Source organism: Chrysochloris asiatica, unplaced genomic scaffold (genome assembly GCF_000296735.1).
Source record: "Chrysochloris asiatica unplaced genomic scaffold, ChrAsi1.0 scaffold00095, whole genome shotgun sequence".
Taxonomy (NCBI): Eukaryota; Metazoa; Chordata; class Mammalia; order Afrosoricida; family Chrysochloridae; genus Chrysochloris; species Chrysochloris asiatica.
This window is the reverse complement of record NW_006408613.1, coordinates 4,815,410-4,829,792: the sequence shown is the minus strand read 5'-3', so window position 1 is coordinate 4,829,792 and position 14,383 is coordinate 4,815,410. Positions and strand designations below refer to the sequence as shown.

General features: G+C 36.2%; 1 protein-coding gene across 1 annotated transcript in view; it reads right to left on the bottom strand.

Annotated features, from left to right (window-relative positions):
* MYOM2 (myomesin 2) overlaps nucleotides 1-14,383 on the bottom strand; it is a 152,924-nt gene that overhangs the window by 41,674 nt on the left and 96,867 nt on the right. Inside the window, exons 29-31 of the mRNA XM_006866724.1 lie at nucleotides 5,530-5,643; nucleotides 5,274-5,361; nucleotides 4,698-4,736 (exon numbers count right to left, since the gene is read on the bottom strand). Of these exons, the coding sequence (XP_006866786.1) occupies nucleotides 4,698-4,736; nucleotides 5,274-5,361; nucleotides 5,530-5,643 (241 nt within the window). The remainder of the gene's footprint in view (nucleotides 1-4,697; nucleotides 4,737-5,273; nucleotides 5,362-5,529; nucleotides 5,644-14,383) is intronic.

Below are 14,383 nucleotides of genomic sequence, written 5' to 3'. Positions count from 1 at the left end.
TTTTAATTTATACTCATATATTAAAATGAACAGTAGACTCAATCTAGGGACACTGAAGATACAGATTCTCCTCTTTATTCTGTTACTAATTAACTGAACGACCTTTAACAAATGATGCAACTTCTCTATGACACTAGTTCTTAGCTAAATATATTATATAATATCTTCTAACATTATGTGAAAATAAATGGACTCAATGCATATTGTTAGATATTGCTAACAGAGATTTCTAAAACTTGAGAGTTTGGTTTTTCCATTTTGCTCTCTCCATATCAAAACTCAATATTGAAAAGCAAAAAAATCATAAAGGGATAGGCTGTACACATACATGGAAACTTCTAAGATTTAAAGGCATGGCATTTACATAGATGCCATCATACATACAAATAAATGCAATTTGTGTACATGTTTTAAAATGTGCTAAAATGTATAGCTTTCTAAAATAAATATGAGGAAAGTTAAAATTTTGCTTGGATTATAATGTGTTAAAAATTATAGAATTCTAAATCTGGAAAAGAGTTTAGGTATCATCTAGTCCTAATTCTTTATTATATAGATAAGGAGATTGAGAGCGAGAGAGATTCTAAGACTGCATCTCCTTATCAATATTTATGCACAGCAAATTTGCCTTATAGATAAGGACATCTTTTGACATTTAGAAACCAAAGGAACAAATTGCTTTAATTTATGGGCACACTAAGGAACTCTGGTAGCATAGCAGTTATAAGCCAGGCTACTAACCTCAATGTCCGCAGTTCGAAACTACCAGCCATTCCTCAGGAGAAAGTTGAGGTGTTCTGCTCCTGTAAAGATTTACAGCCTTGGAAATCCTATACAGGATCACTATGAGTTGGAACCGACTCCACGGCACACAGTTATCACCACCAGGGGCACACTAGGTGACTGTCATGAGAGCATCATTTGCTCTGTTGTTACACAATATCCCTTCTGAATTCTGAAGGTGATTCATGGATCCAAGATGGCCAAACCTGGAAATCCATGAGGCAGAAATGAGGGCCTCATTTTAACCAAAATCTCCAGTGGGCCCTCAAGTGCAAACACAGTTTGAGGCCCCAGAAGCCCCTAAAGCCTATTTGGATTTAGAAAGCTTGGAAGAAATTGTCTATCTCCTCAACTCTACCAACCAGTGAAGAAATCTCTGGTTTAAAATTCAAGAAAACAAAGTATAAGGCAATGTTTTTATGCCCCACAACACATAAAGTTCCGTCTTTGACAGCTACCTATATGAACTCCCATTCAGAGGTGGCACTCCTTTATATTAACCAGATATTATACTTAATGCTGGTATTAACCAAGTATCACACCAAATGCTGGAGTCCTGGTGTGACTCTGTAGGATAAGCACTGGGTCACAAGGTTGGTTTCAACCTCAAGGCGGTGGTTCAAATTCCCCAGCCACTTCTCTGAAACCCATAGAGTTGCTATGAGCTAGAACTAACTTGATGGCACTTAGCAACAACAACAACAACACACCTAATGCTAAACATAACTATACAACTTGATCCAAAATACCTCTCCTGGGAATAGCTAAGTCATCTTTCAATTAGGCCCCTATTCTAACTAAGCATGATACGTCTTTTCTAAACCAATGGCTATATCATAACTTCCAACATTTTCCTGAGGATATATATACTCTCATCTTTCAAGAAATAACACAAGTTCAATGATCTATTTTATTGGTGCAACCAAAATAAGATTCTCTTTAATTCTAGAAAGTCACTGATCACACATGACCAAAGTGCCCATTTGAAACCTAAATAGAAAAAATAAATAAATAAATTGCAGGATTCAAAGTTTTAAAATAGTAACCTACCAAATTGCATGGACTACCAACAACAAAAAGAAATTCTTGTAGCTTTCAAGAGGGAACCTAGATCCGGAAGATATGAAGGAAGGTAGAATCTCCACTGAGTAGTATCCAGTCTGTCTAGGTGGGGCTAATGAAAGGAAATGTGGATATATCTCTTGTGATACAATAGTGAATAATTGTTACCAGGACTGATTGTGAGGGTTGGAAATGTAAAGGTAGACGTTTTGTAGCAAGGAGGGGAGTGATTAACTTTGCAGTCTAGGAGCAGAGGTTCCTGGGACCATAAAGGGAGAAGAGCGGAGAGCAGGACCCTACCCAGACAAGCAGTGACATCAGAGATGGAGGGAGAGACCATGACATGAAGAGAAAGAGCAGCTGGGGACTTTAGACCCAGAGAGGGAGAGGGGCTGTGTGCTGATGACAGGGGAAGAGAGGTAGGCTTGCAGGGTATACCCTTGGGTTGGTTGATGATGCATGGAGGAGATTGTAACCATGGCAATGAAATGATATATGATAGGGTGAAAGTAAAACTAACGTTCTCCCATGTAAACTATCACATAATTCACAATAAAACATTTAAAAAAAGAAGTGCTTGTAAAAATAACTTGCTGTCCCATCTTTCCCCAGGATATTGGGAAAACTGTGATTATTTTATAAAATTAGTAATAGGCTTCCTCTAAGGCAAAGAGGGAGACCTGGTGTGGCGCTGTGAGTTAATGCGCCAGACTGCAAAGCCATTTAAACTGCAAGATTGGCGATTCAATCTCACCAGCTGCTCCTTGCAAACCCCTCTAAAGGGTCACTATGGGTCAGAACTGACTCAATGGCACTTAACAACAACAAGGCAAAGAAATTCAAAGTAGAAAATGGGCAGCTGTGTTTGTGGGTGTGTATACACATATATGTGTTTACCTGTGTTAGTACTACCTATGCTAACAAGAAACAGAAGCAAGTAGATGAACGTGGTTTCCCTAAGAAAAGGATAGTGACTAGCACATTGATAATCAAAGAATCAACATGCCATGTTTTCTGAGGCCAAAATGGCAGTGCAAGGGAAAAAGCACCTGTGGAATTCTGTCTATGACATATGAACATATAAAGTGATAACACAAGATGTCTTTCCAAGATGTCTTTTTGGTGTTTGCAACCTGAAAGATAAAACTCTTAAGTTTAGAATGTGAATCACTCTAATTAGCTACTATTAGCTAACAATACTAAACCCCAAGGAGACCAAGTCTACTTGGGATCACCAAGAAATTTCATTGGTTAAAATATTGTCATTCATCCTGCAGACAGGAGATAGAACAACCTTAACTAGTCTCAGCTAGCGCCAGAGAAAGACTCTTTGGGCATAGAAAAAGCAGACAGGCAACTTGGAGTTTTCATGTGTGGCACTGTAGGACAAACTGAACTGCTAACCACAAGGCTGGTGGTTCAAGTCACCAGTTACTCCTTGGAAACCCTATACAGGGTTCCTGTAAGTTGGAACCAACTCAATGGTACTTAACAACAACAACAGAATATAACGTATGACGTGTTGTGAAGCTCTGTCTTGCTAGCAGCATATACTTAATGTAGATCCAATAATGTTCACTTCTACTCCTTTTGTTCTGAAATATTATGCAAATATGTACAGAAGTTAGGGTGTCTGGTTTCCCAAGGGAATGACATTTTTAAATCTAGTGTTGTGAGAAATTTTGTCTGCTCCTTCAGTCCCTATCTAACTCCAAATAGAATGTATATGGTCCTCCTAGTTCAGAGAATCTGTAACCGAAGATTATGAGACTACAGTGAGAAAAATTGACCTTCTGCATTAGTTTGGTCCCTTTAACAGGGACATTCACTTGTTCAAGTCATTATAATAAACTGCATTAAATTCTCATTCCTTTTAGAGTATTGTATGATCTTTTAATACAATGCATTTTGTACTTTAATACAATGCATTTTGTATTTTAATACAATGCAATTTGGTGACATTTAAGAGTTACTCCACCATTCAAATGACTTAATTTACCTTCACACTGTGATTTGCATATCAATGTCATGCTATTTAACTCATTTGTAATCAAGAGTCAAACTCATACTTTAAATGTAATCATTCATTTGACAAAGGAAATCAGAAAGGAATGAAAACTACCTTACAGAGAAATGACAAAATAAAGATAAAAGATACTTCTCAGAAAAAAAAAAAAAAAATGAGCCAACAGTTAAGCTTGGGACTGAGGCAGTGTGATAGATTCTAGTTTGAGTCCTGACTTCCAATGGCTGAACACTCATAATTAATCCACTTAACTGCTGTAGACTTTAATTATTTGATCTGAAAATATAAATTAGATAAATTCTAAAGAAATCCCACTGTAATAAAATTTTATATTTCTATGCACAATCCACTATACAAACAATATATTATTGAATTAATTTTTTTTGTTGTTCTCATAGCTTCTATGGAAGAATAAATGGAAAGGGAAAAATGGTTTGCAAAACTAAAAAATGGTTTAATGCATATGATCCACATCAGAGGTTCAAAAATTCATTATTGCTATTCAATATTTGTAATAAAGACACTGATAGCAATTAAAGGCAAAGCATTCATCCAAATTAACCTAAGGCAAATTGGAAGAAGTTGCTAATCAGGAAGTCCAAACCAGGCTTTTTAAAGTGAAAGACTTTAAATATAATGGTAATAAAGCTCTTAAAAAAGCATCACTGAAGCAGTCAGATAACTGTTCTGCCATTTAATTCAGGGTCTATCAAAGGATACACACTGCAGTTCCATTAGCTTCCTCCTTTGCAGTGGTAAATCCCATCTCACAAAATAGTGGTTTTAGCACCCAAAATGACTTGAAAATTAGAAGGCATTTACTTACCACAGATTTTACTCATTGCCAAAATCATATCATCATACACTGAAAGGGAGAAGGGAAATGTACCATTACGATGTATAATTTTATCAGAAAGCAGCATTTTCATGTTTAATTAAATTGATACAGGAAATCATGATGTTCATTTGAAAAATGAAACATTAAAATGGCAATATTTATCCATAAAAAGCTTATGCATATAATAAATCCTTCTAACTTATTCACTTTTTAAACAAAGAACATGAACATTTTACTCAACATAAATCCAACTATACATTTAATTGAACCAGTTCATCACTGTTTCAATCATTTTAACTACATTAGTAATGAGATAAAACTTGGCGTATGATGATGGACTGAAATGACAATTCATATAAAGCCAAAGTAATATACATTTTTCTAAAACACTGAAACAGCTTTGAATGCAGCTAAAGTACAAATATATTTTCTTCCACCGTGTCACTGCTAAAGCAACAATATGAACTATAACGGAATGCACAGATGAATGTGCCTTCATAACCTATCTCATCCTGTTAGCAAAACGGATTTATTTTTAATAGAACAAAGAAAGTTTTATTTTACCTTTGCCAGCTATTTCAAGGATAGATACATCTTGACCTCTCTCATCCTTCAAGGATGCTTTGTATTCACCTTGGTCCTTCTTTGACAACTACAAATAAAACACATTTCACATTTGTGTAAAGTCAATATTGCACTACAAAATATAATAAATGTTGATGAATTTTCTTTGCAAACCATGGGAATTCAGGATGCAAATTGTGCAAAGAGACATATTTTTTTGTTTTGCTTGCATCTTGTTTCACTTAATGAATCATACCTTTGGTATGAGCAGCTTACAGACTCCCTTCTCCAGATCAGGCAATGTTTCAGTTTCATAGTGAACATCATCTTTTAGCCATTTGAAAACTGTTTCCTTTTTGGTGTTTGCAACCTGAAAGATAAAACTCATAAGTTTAGAATGTGAATCACTCTAACTCATAAGAAAATCTATTAGGATTTTAAATCAGACCTTAAAAAAATACTATCCATTTTTATTCCAGACATAGTCTCAGACAGAGGCTCATGGAAAAGCTGTCATTCTTAATAATGCAAATACATTTCAAAATACCAGTTTCTAAAATAATTAAGCCCCCAGTGTTACATATCAAAGAACAATGATTTCTCATTATTCTAGCCCATGAAATTAGGTAGTGTAGAGACCAGTTGGTTTATATGAAATGTCAATAATAAAGACAAGTCATAAGCAATATATTTTGAAATTAATAAGTAATATTGAATATCCTTAGAGGCTTGTTTAACTGTTGAGTGACTACTCTTTTAGTAACATGGCACTTCTGGCTACTTCTACATGTTGTTGTTGTTGAGTGCCATTGAGTTGGTTCTGACCCAAAGTGACCCTTTATAGGGTTTCCAAGGAGTGACTGGTGAGCTTGAACCACTGACGTTGCAATTCAAAACAACCTTGTGATCCAGTGCTTATCCAACAACACCACAAGACTACATAGAGGGAATGAAACCTTAAACAAAACCCTGGAGCGGATGAAAGCTTTCCACCTTGTAAAATTCCTCACAAATTTTATCTCTAACATAAGAACAAACCAGAAACTAACCTTCAAAGAATTCCAAGGTGAGTAAGAATTCTGATTCACATGCCCTGATTTATGTGAGCATTGGGCCGTCAATCACAAGGTCAACTGTTCAAACCCACCAGCCACTCTTAGGAAACCCTACACAAGGTTACTATGAGTCAAAATTGACTCAGTTGTACTAACAATAATACCTGAATGGAGTATAGGGACCAGATTGGATTCTATGAGGCTGATCGTGTGATTTCCAGTACTTATCTAAGAACACCACAATTAGTGGTTGTTGTTGTTGTTAAGTGCCGTCGAGTTGGTTCTGACCCATAGCAACAATTAGTGGTGATTTCCATAAAACTGGAATTTTTGTCTGCTTTATTCACATTTAAATTCCAATATGTGAGAGAGTGGCTGGCAAAGAGATTATATTCAATAAATGTTTGTTGTGTGATTAGATAGACTGTATCCCATTTGAAAATAGTCTTCTTTGTAAAGTTGATAATAATTGACAGGGTGAACTATAGTTAGACAACTCTAGCACATAACTTGTTTTATCATAACATTTTTAAATCTTTGGTGTCTATTTCCAGCATCAATCCAATCTCTTACTGTCTTTTAACACATCTTAATAAGTTTCCCTCTTACTCTCCGCTTCAAAAATATTTTAAATTGTTGGTTGTTTTACTCTAAATAAAAACCTTTTCAGTGACTTCCAAACTCTGTCTTCTGAGACCAAAGAAACCCAAACCAAGCCTAGTACCATCACATCGGTTCTGATTCATAGGGTTTCTGAGATTTTAAACCTTTCCAAGAAGAAGAAAACTCATCTTTCTTCCTTGGAATGGCTGGTGGATTTGAAGTGCTAGCCTCACAGTTTTAGCAGCCCAAGGTCTAATCTACAGTACCACTAGCACTTTTCTAAATGTATGTCCTCAATTCATTTGTCCTATATAAGGGGTTTCTTATACACCTAAATGACTCATTTGACTCTTTTCTGATGTCTTTGCTCTATCATTTTTTAAAATGTGGGCATCTCAAGTGCATATAAGTTTGTAGAGCAGACAGTAAGAGTGTTCCTTAGATACCACATGTCCCAATCCTGACTCATACTTTCTAAGAGTAAGTGTTCACTAATCCTGCACTATGTTCTAGAAGAACATTTTAATAGGTTTTCTTCTATTTATGATTGAGGTCTTTCTCATCTAAAACTTTTGTCTTAAGAAAATGGTTTTCTATAAAGTTATAATATGAATGTATGCTTGCATAATTTTTTTCTCCAAGTGATTTATGAAGTTAAAAAAAAAAGTTAAATGTCTGTCAAGTACTATTAAACATAAAACTAGGAAAACGTTTTACATAATCTCAGGATTGACAGGGACCACATGTATGCAAATTAAGTGCATTAAACTGCAAAATACTCAAATCTCTAGTAATATTTATTTTCTTTCTCCAGCAGCTGTATTTAAAGATTTATGGATTACTTTAGTGAGGGAACTTAAAATGTTTTTAAATATTTATAGAAGGATACATACCATTAAAATGTTATCAGAGAACATTTGGTATTAGAACTCATATTTTTTTCCTGCCAGCGTTGTGAGCAGACATGTACATAATATCCCAGCGTCAGGAAAATAATAAACCAAATATAATTGTCACCATTTGCTAGTTCTGGTCTCTAAAATAAATGACAACTGGACCATTTCCCTTAAATTGCTAATGACTGTATTTTTAGAGCTGATATTTAAAGATTTTAAAATGTATATTTTTTATACAGTAGTCATATAGACAAATTTATTATTTTCGAACATAGTGTAGTGTAAACAACGTATTCTTAGTAATCTCATGGGATTTTTGTTTTTTTTTTCCCTTTAAATTTCTAATATTTTCATTTGTGGAAAGAGTCCTAAGTTCTTTCTTCTTTACAACTCCTGAGTAAATACACTTCTTTTCCTTTATAAGTGCTTTTGTCTCTAAGCCTCCCTTTCAGACATTAGTGCAAAATCTCGCTACTACAAAGAATCTAGACATTTTTCTGGATTTATTTACAATACCTTGAGCATGTTAAATATCAAAACTTTAGTTGCAGTATCACTAAAATAGGTGCAAACAGGAAATTTAATCACAAACTGATTATTAAAACTAACAGTAACTAGAAAAACAGAAAGATTAATTTAATCTCATGAAATTCAAGGAGTAATCAGGAAATTAGCAAAGGTGTATTTCATACTTTTAACTTAAACCACTGCACTGGAGTCAGTTCCAACTTAGTGACAACATGTTATTGTTGTTAAGTGCCGTAGAGTCGGTTCCGGTCCATAGCGACCCTGTAAATCTTTATGAGAGCAGAAAGCCTCATCTCCCGCGGAGCAGCTGGTAGTTTCAAACTGCTGACCTTGAGTTTCACAGCCAGATTCGTAACCACTATGCTACCAGAGTGACAATATAGGACAGAATTAAACTGCTCCGTAGGGCTTCTGATGCTGTAAGTCTTTACAGAGCCTGACTGTCTCATCTTTCTCTCATAAAGATACCAGTGGGTTTGAACTGCCAACCTTGCAGTTAGCAGTCCAACACTTAACCACCAAGATTCCTTGTGTAGTACTGTACTAGTTCCAAATCATAATGTTTTATGCTCCCATATAGTCTTTCCTCTTATCTCACCTCTTTCACTCTGCCATTTCCAGACTGGCACATCAGTTTATTGCAGAATTCAGTACCATGAGCATAATCTTTCCCTTCACCACAGATACTTACCTACCTCAAAAAGTTTGTATTCCCCCTTCCCACTTAAATGCTATGAGCTCCTATTTCTCCTTTCTCCTTTCTCCTTTTTCTGTGGCTTTTTGTGCATCTGCTCTTTAACCTAATGGAGACCTGCATGGTTGATGGTTGTTTTCTCTTGATTTATCTCCTTCTCACTCACTTACTTTCCTTTTTAACTTAAGACAGATACTTGATAAAGTGAACCACAATTCGACTATGCTCAAAGTACCTACTCCATCGTGCCTTTTGCCAAACCTCCCAGAATACCCTTAAACCTGAATCTGTCCCAACATTATCACTAGGTCACTGAGTTTATCCAGAAAAATCAGTATAAATCCACAGATTTATATCACAAATATTGTCTTCAGTATGGTTAGCCATCAGATCCACTCAACAACTGTTTTAATACTCTGGTAGCTTGGAGGATTATGAGATGGGATGCTAGCCACAAAGTCAGTAGTTAAAATCTACTAGTCGCTACATGGGATAAAGATGAAGTTTCCTATTCTTGTAAAGATTCACACAGACTACAAGAAACCAAAAGAGACTTACAAAAATGGAAGCATATACCATGCTTCTGGATAGGAAGACTTAACATTGTTAAAATGTCAATTCTGCCCAAAGCAATATACACATATAATGCAAACCCACTGCAGATTCCAATGACATTCTTCAAAGAGATGGAAAAAAACAATTACAAACTTTATAAGGAAAGGAAAGAGACCAAGGATAAGCAAAGCACTGCTTAAGAAGAAGAATAAGGTTGGAGGCCTCTCACTTCCTGACTTCAAAATTTACTACACGGCTACAGTGGTCAAAACAGCTTGGTACTGGTACAATGAAAGATACACAGATAAAAGGAAAAGAATCGAGAATCCAGAAATTAACGCATCTACATACAGCCAACTGATTTTTGACAAAACACCTAAATGCATCGCATGGGGAGGTGACAGATAGTGCTGGCAGAACTGGAAAATGATAGGCAAAAGATTGAAACAAGACCTTCACCTCACACCTAAAACAAAAACCAACTCAACATGGATTAAAGACCTAAATGTGAATTATGAAGGCCATCAATGGAAAAATAGGGACAAATGTGAGGGCACCAATTCTGGGAATACACAGACTACAAAACATTTTGAAAACCATACAAACAAAAGTAGACAAAATAGATGAGTGGGACATACTATAAATTAAAAATTTATGTGCAATGAAGATTCACACAGCCTCAGAAACCCTATATAGGGTTGCTCTGAGTTGGAACTGACTCAGTGGCATACAACTACCACCACCACCAATGACTCCCTTAAAGAACCCTGGTAGTTTACTTGTTTACACGTTGTGCTGCTAACTACAGGGTCAGTGGTTCAAAGCCACCAGACACTTCATGAGTGAAAGAGGAAGCTACCTACTCCCATGAAGATTCACAGCCTGGAAATGCCTATATACTCTGAGTCAAAACTAACACAACAGTACACCACCACCACCAATGACTCCCTTACCCAAGACTTGGAGTTTGAAAACCAAAAGGGAAGATGGCATTCAGCATTTCTCAAGTTGAAAGAACTAAAGAAAAAATTCTAGCCTCAGGTTGAAATACTGAAGGATGCTATGGGCAAAATATTGAATGATTCAGGAAGGTGGAATAAATAGAGTCGCTGTACCAAAAAGAACTGTTCAATGTTCAATTAGTTCAAGAGGAACCATATGACCAAAAACTAATGGTATTGAAGAAAGAAGTCAAAGCAGTCCTGATAACATTGGCAAAAAACAGGACTCCAGGGATTGATGGAATACAAATTGAAATATTCAATAAACTGATGAAGCACTCACTCATCTATGCCAACAAATTTGGAAGACAACTACCTACCTAACTGATTTGAAAAGATCCATATTTGGGCTCATTCCAAAGAAAGTTGAATTGAATGGAAAACAGAAGTCATTGAACAATATCATTAATATCACATGCAAGTAAAATTTTGCTGAAAATAATTCAAAAGCATTTGTAGCAGAACAATCACAGGGAGCTGCCAGAAAATCAAGCTGGATTCAGAAGAGGACATGGAACAGGAATATCATTATTGACAGCTGATATATCTTGGCTGAAAATAGAGACTACCAGAAAGACATTTATTTTTGCTTTACTGATTGTACAATGCAAAGAATGAGTATTCCAGAAGACTTAATTGTGAGGAACGTGTACATACACCAAAAGGCAGTTATTCTAACAGAACAAGGAGATACTGAATGTTTTAATCAGGAAAGGTGTGTGTCAGGGTTGTATCTTTTTACCATACTTGTTAATTTGTTTGTTGAGTAAATAATCTGAGAAACTGGATTATATAAAAAAGAATATGGTATCAGGATTGGAGGATGACACAATCTGGTTTGCTGTAAACAAAAATAACTTGAAATACTTATTGATGAAGATCAAAGCCTTCAGTATGTATTGCACCTCATTGTAAAGAAAATAAAAATCCTCACAACTGGATCAATAAATAATATCATGATAAACAGAGAAAATATTGAAATGGTTAAAGACTTCATTTTGCTTACATTCACAATCAATGTTCATGAAAACAGCAGTTAAGAAATCAAATGAATTGCATTAGATAAATCTGCTTCAAAAGACTTCTTAAAGTGCTAAGGAGCAAAGATGTCAGTTTAAGGACTAAGGTGTGACTGGCCCAAATCATTGTATTTTCAATCGTCTCATATGCATATGAAAGGTCGACAAAGAATAAAGAAGACTGTAGAAGAATTGATGCTTGGAGAAGAAAATTCTAAGTACCCTGGACTGACAAAAGAATCAACTAATCTGTCTTGAAAGAAGTACAACCAGAATACTCCTTAGTAGCAAGGGTGGGCAAGACTTCTTTTGTTCTTTGGTTTTGTTGCTGAGAAGGTCCCTGGAGAAGGACATCATGCTTGAGAAAGTGGAGAATCAGTAACAATGAGGAAGACCTTGAGCAAGGTGGATTGATACACTGGCAACAACAATGGGCTCAAACAATGTTGTGGGTATGGCATAGGACAAGGCAGTGTTTTGTTCTGTTGTGCATAGGATCTCTGTAATTTAGGACTGACTCAACTGTACCTAACAACACCAACCTCCCTATCATATTACCCTCAGGGGTTGATCATAGTGCTCTCCTATCATCCATACATAGACATGTGCTGATATATCTGTTTGTACTGCCCGACTCTCTTCTCTCAATCCTGTCTAGTACTTCAAGAATTGCCCTTAGTAAGACAGACCACACTCTCCAATGATTCTCCACATCCCATCCATTCTCATCTCATACAAGGTGCTGCTTCATCATATTATTCCCACTTTGCCTTTTTTCTTCACCTTGTCTTCTGTTTCTTTCCATTTAGCCCATAAACATGATTGAGTTTCTCTCACCCAAAAACAGGGAGAGAGAAAACCTTTCTTGACCCCTCTCTTTCTTCGTTACCACACAGCTACACATCTTAAGAATGGAATGGGATCAGTGCCCACTTCTACACATATATTTTTATTTCATCAGCCTACTGCAATTTAGATTATATCACTACCATACCACAAAATGGTGATAGGAATAGCTTTACAAATCTAATGGTACTTTAGACCTTATCTTTTAAACTGTTCTGTAATATCTGACTCCTTGAAATTCATACCTTCACAGTTGCTATCGGGTCACTTTTTGTTTCTCCTCTTATTTCTCTGTTTCTCCTTAATAGTCCTCAAAAGTTCTCTTCTGCTCTACTCTAATAATCTGATGTTTTCTAGGATTCAACAATTCTCCATTATTTTTCTGACTCTAAAAACTGTATTGTGGCAATCTGTTACACTTACATGATTTTTTTTTTTCACTACCACTATATGGTAATTCTGTATCACAAGGCTTGACTTATTTTCACTTGCAAATGACTCCAGTTGCAGGCAGATTATATCTTATTACCAGTCTATAAACATAATAAAACTAAAAATTTGCAAAACTAAATTTATCCTCAAAACTTTAAAAGGTGGTTATCTTCCTATAGTACACTACCACATAGTCTACTAAGACAACAGTCTTCCAAGGTAGTTCCCTCTCAATAGTATCAAATTATTTACAAATGCCTGCAGTCATAACTCCAAATATTTCTTGAACATTTTAGTATGATTTAGGTAAAAGTTTACATAGCAAAACAGTTTTCCAACCAATAATTCAAACACATACAGTTCTGTGACATTGATTGCAGTTCCCGCAATGTGTCAGAACTCGCTCATTTTCTCTAGAGGCTCCCCATTTCCATTCATCTGGTTTCCCTGCCTCTCTGCCTTTTCATCTTTGACTTTGGATAAATGTTTCCCTTTTGGTCTCATATAGCTCATAGTTCAAAGAGGTCATTCTCCAGGGGTGTTATTGTTTATTTTATGCTGTTATTAAGTGTCATAGAGTCGGTTCAGACTCATAGCGACCCTGTATGGGTTTCCAAGGAGCAGCTGGTGGGTTTGAACTGACCATGTGGTTTGCTATCCTGTGGAGTCCTGGTATGAGGTTGTGGGTTAATGCGCTAGACTGCACAGTCGGTTTGAACTGCAAGGCTGGTGGTTCAAGCTCACCAGTTGCTCCTTGGAAACCCTCTACAGGGTTGCTATGGGTCAGAACCAATTCGATCGCACTTAACAACAATTGACCCTAGGCCCATCTTTTATTTAGCTGAGAAGTGGCCTCCAGAAGTGTCTTTTGTTTCAAATTAGGAGGTTGTCTTAGGGCAATAGGCTCTTGGGTTCCTTCAATCTCTTTCAGACCAGTAAGTCTAACCTTTTAAAAAAATTTTAGTTGGAAATTTCATTCTACATTTTATCTATTCTAACTAGGACCTTCTATTGTGGTCTTGTCACATGTCAACATGGAAGGTAGATGTAACTAGTACTATCGAGTTCTACTAGTCTCAGGTGACAGGAGACTGTGGTTCACTGAGAGTCTTTAGTCTTTGTACTTAATTGTTTTCTCGAGTCACTGGTTTTCTTTATTCTCCTTTGTTCCAAACAGGAAGAGACAAACAGTTGTTTCTTAGATGGCTGCTCATAAGTTTTTAAGACCTAGAGATGCATGTAGAACAATATGGTTATGAACTGTGTTCAACCTAGATATCCAATGTGACTATGATCCTTAGCCTTCAAGTCCAGTAGTTAGTCCCAATGTCTAAGTAGTTTCTATAACTGCCCCTTTGGCACTTTAGGATAAGCACTGGACTGCTAACCACAAGGTTGATAGTTCAAACCCACCAGCCACACCTCAGAAACCCCATACAGGGTTGCTATGAGTTGGAACAGAGTTGAGAGCACATAAAAAC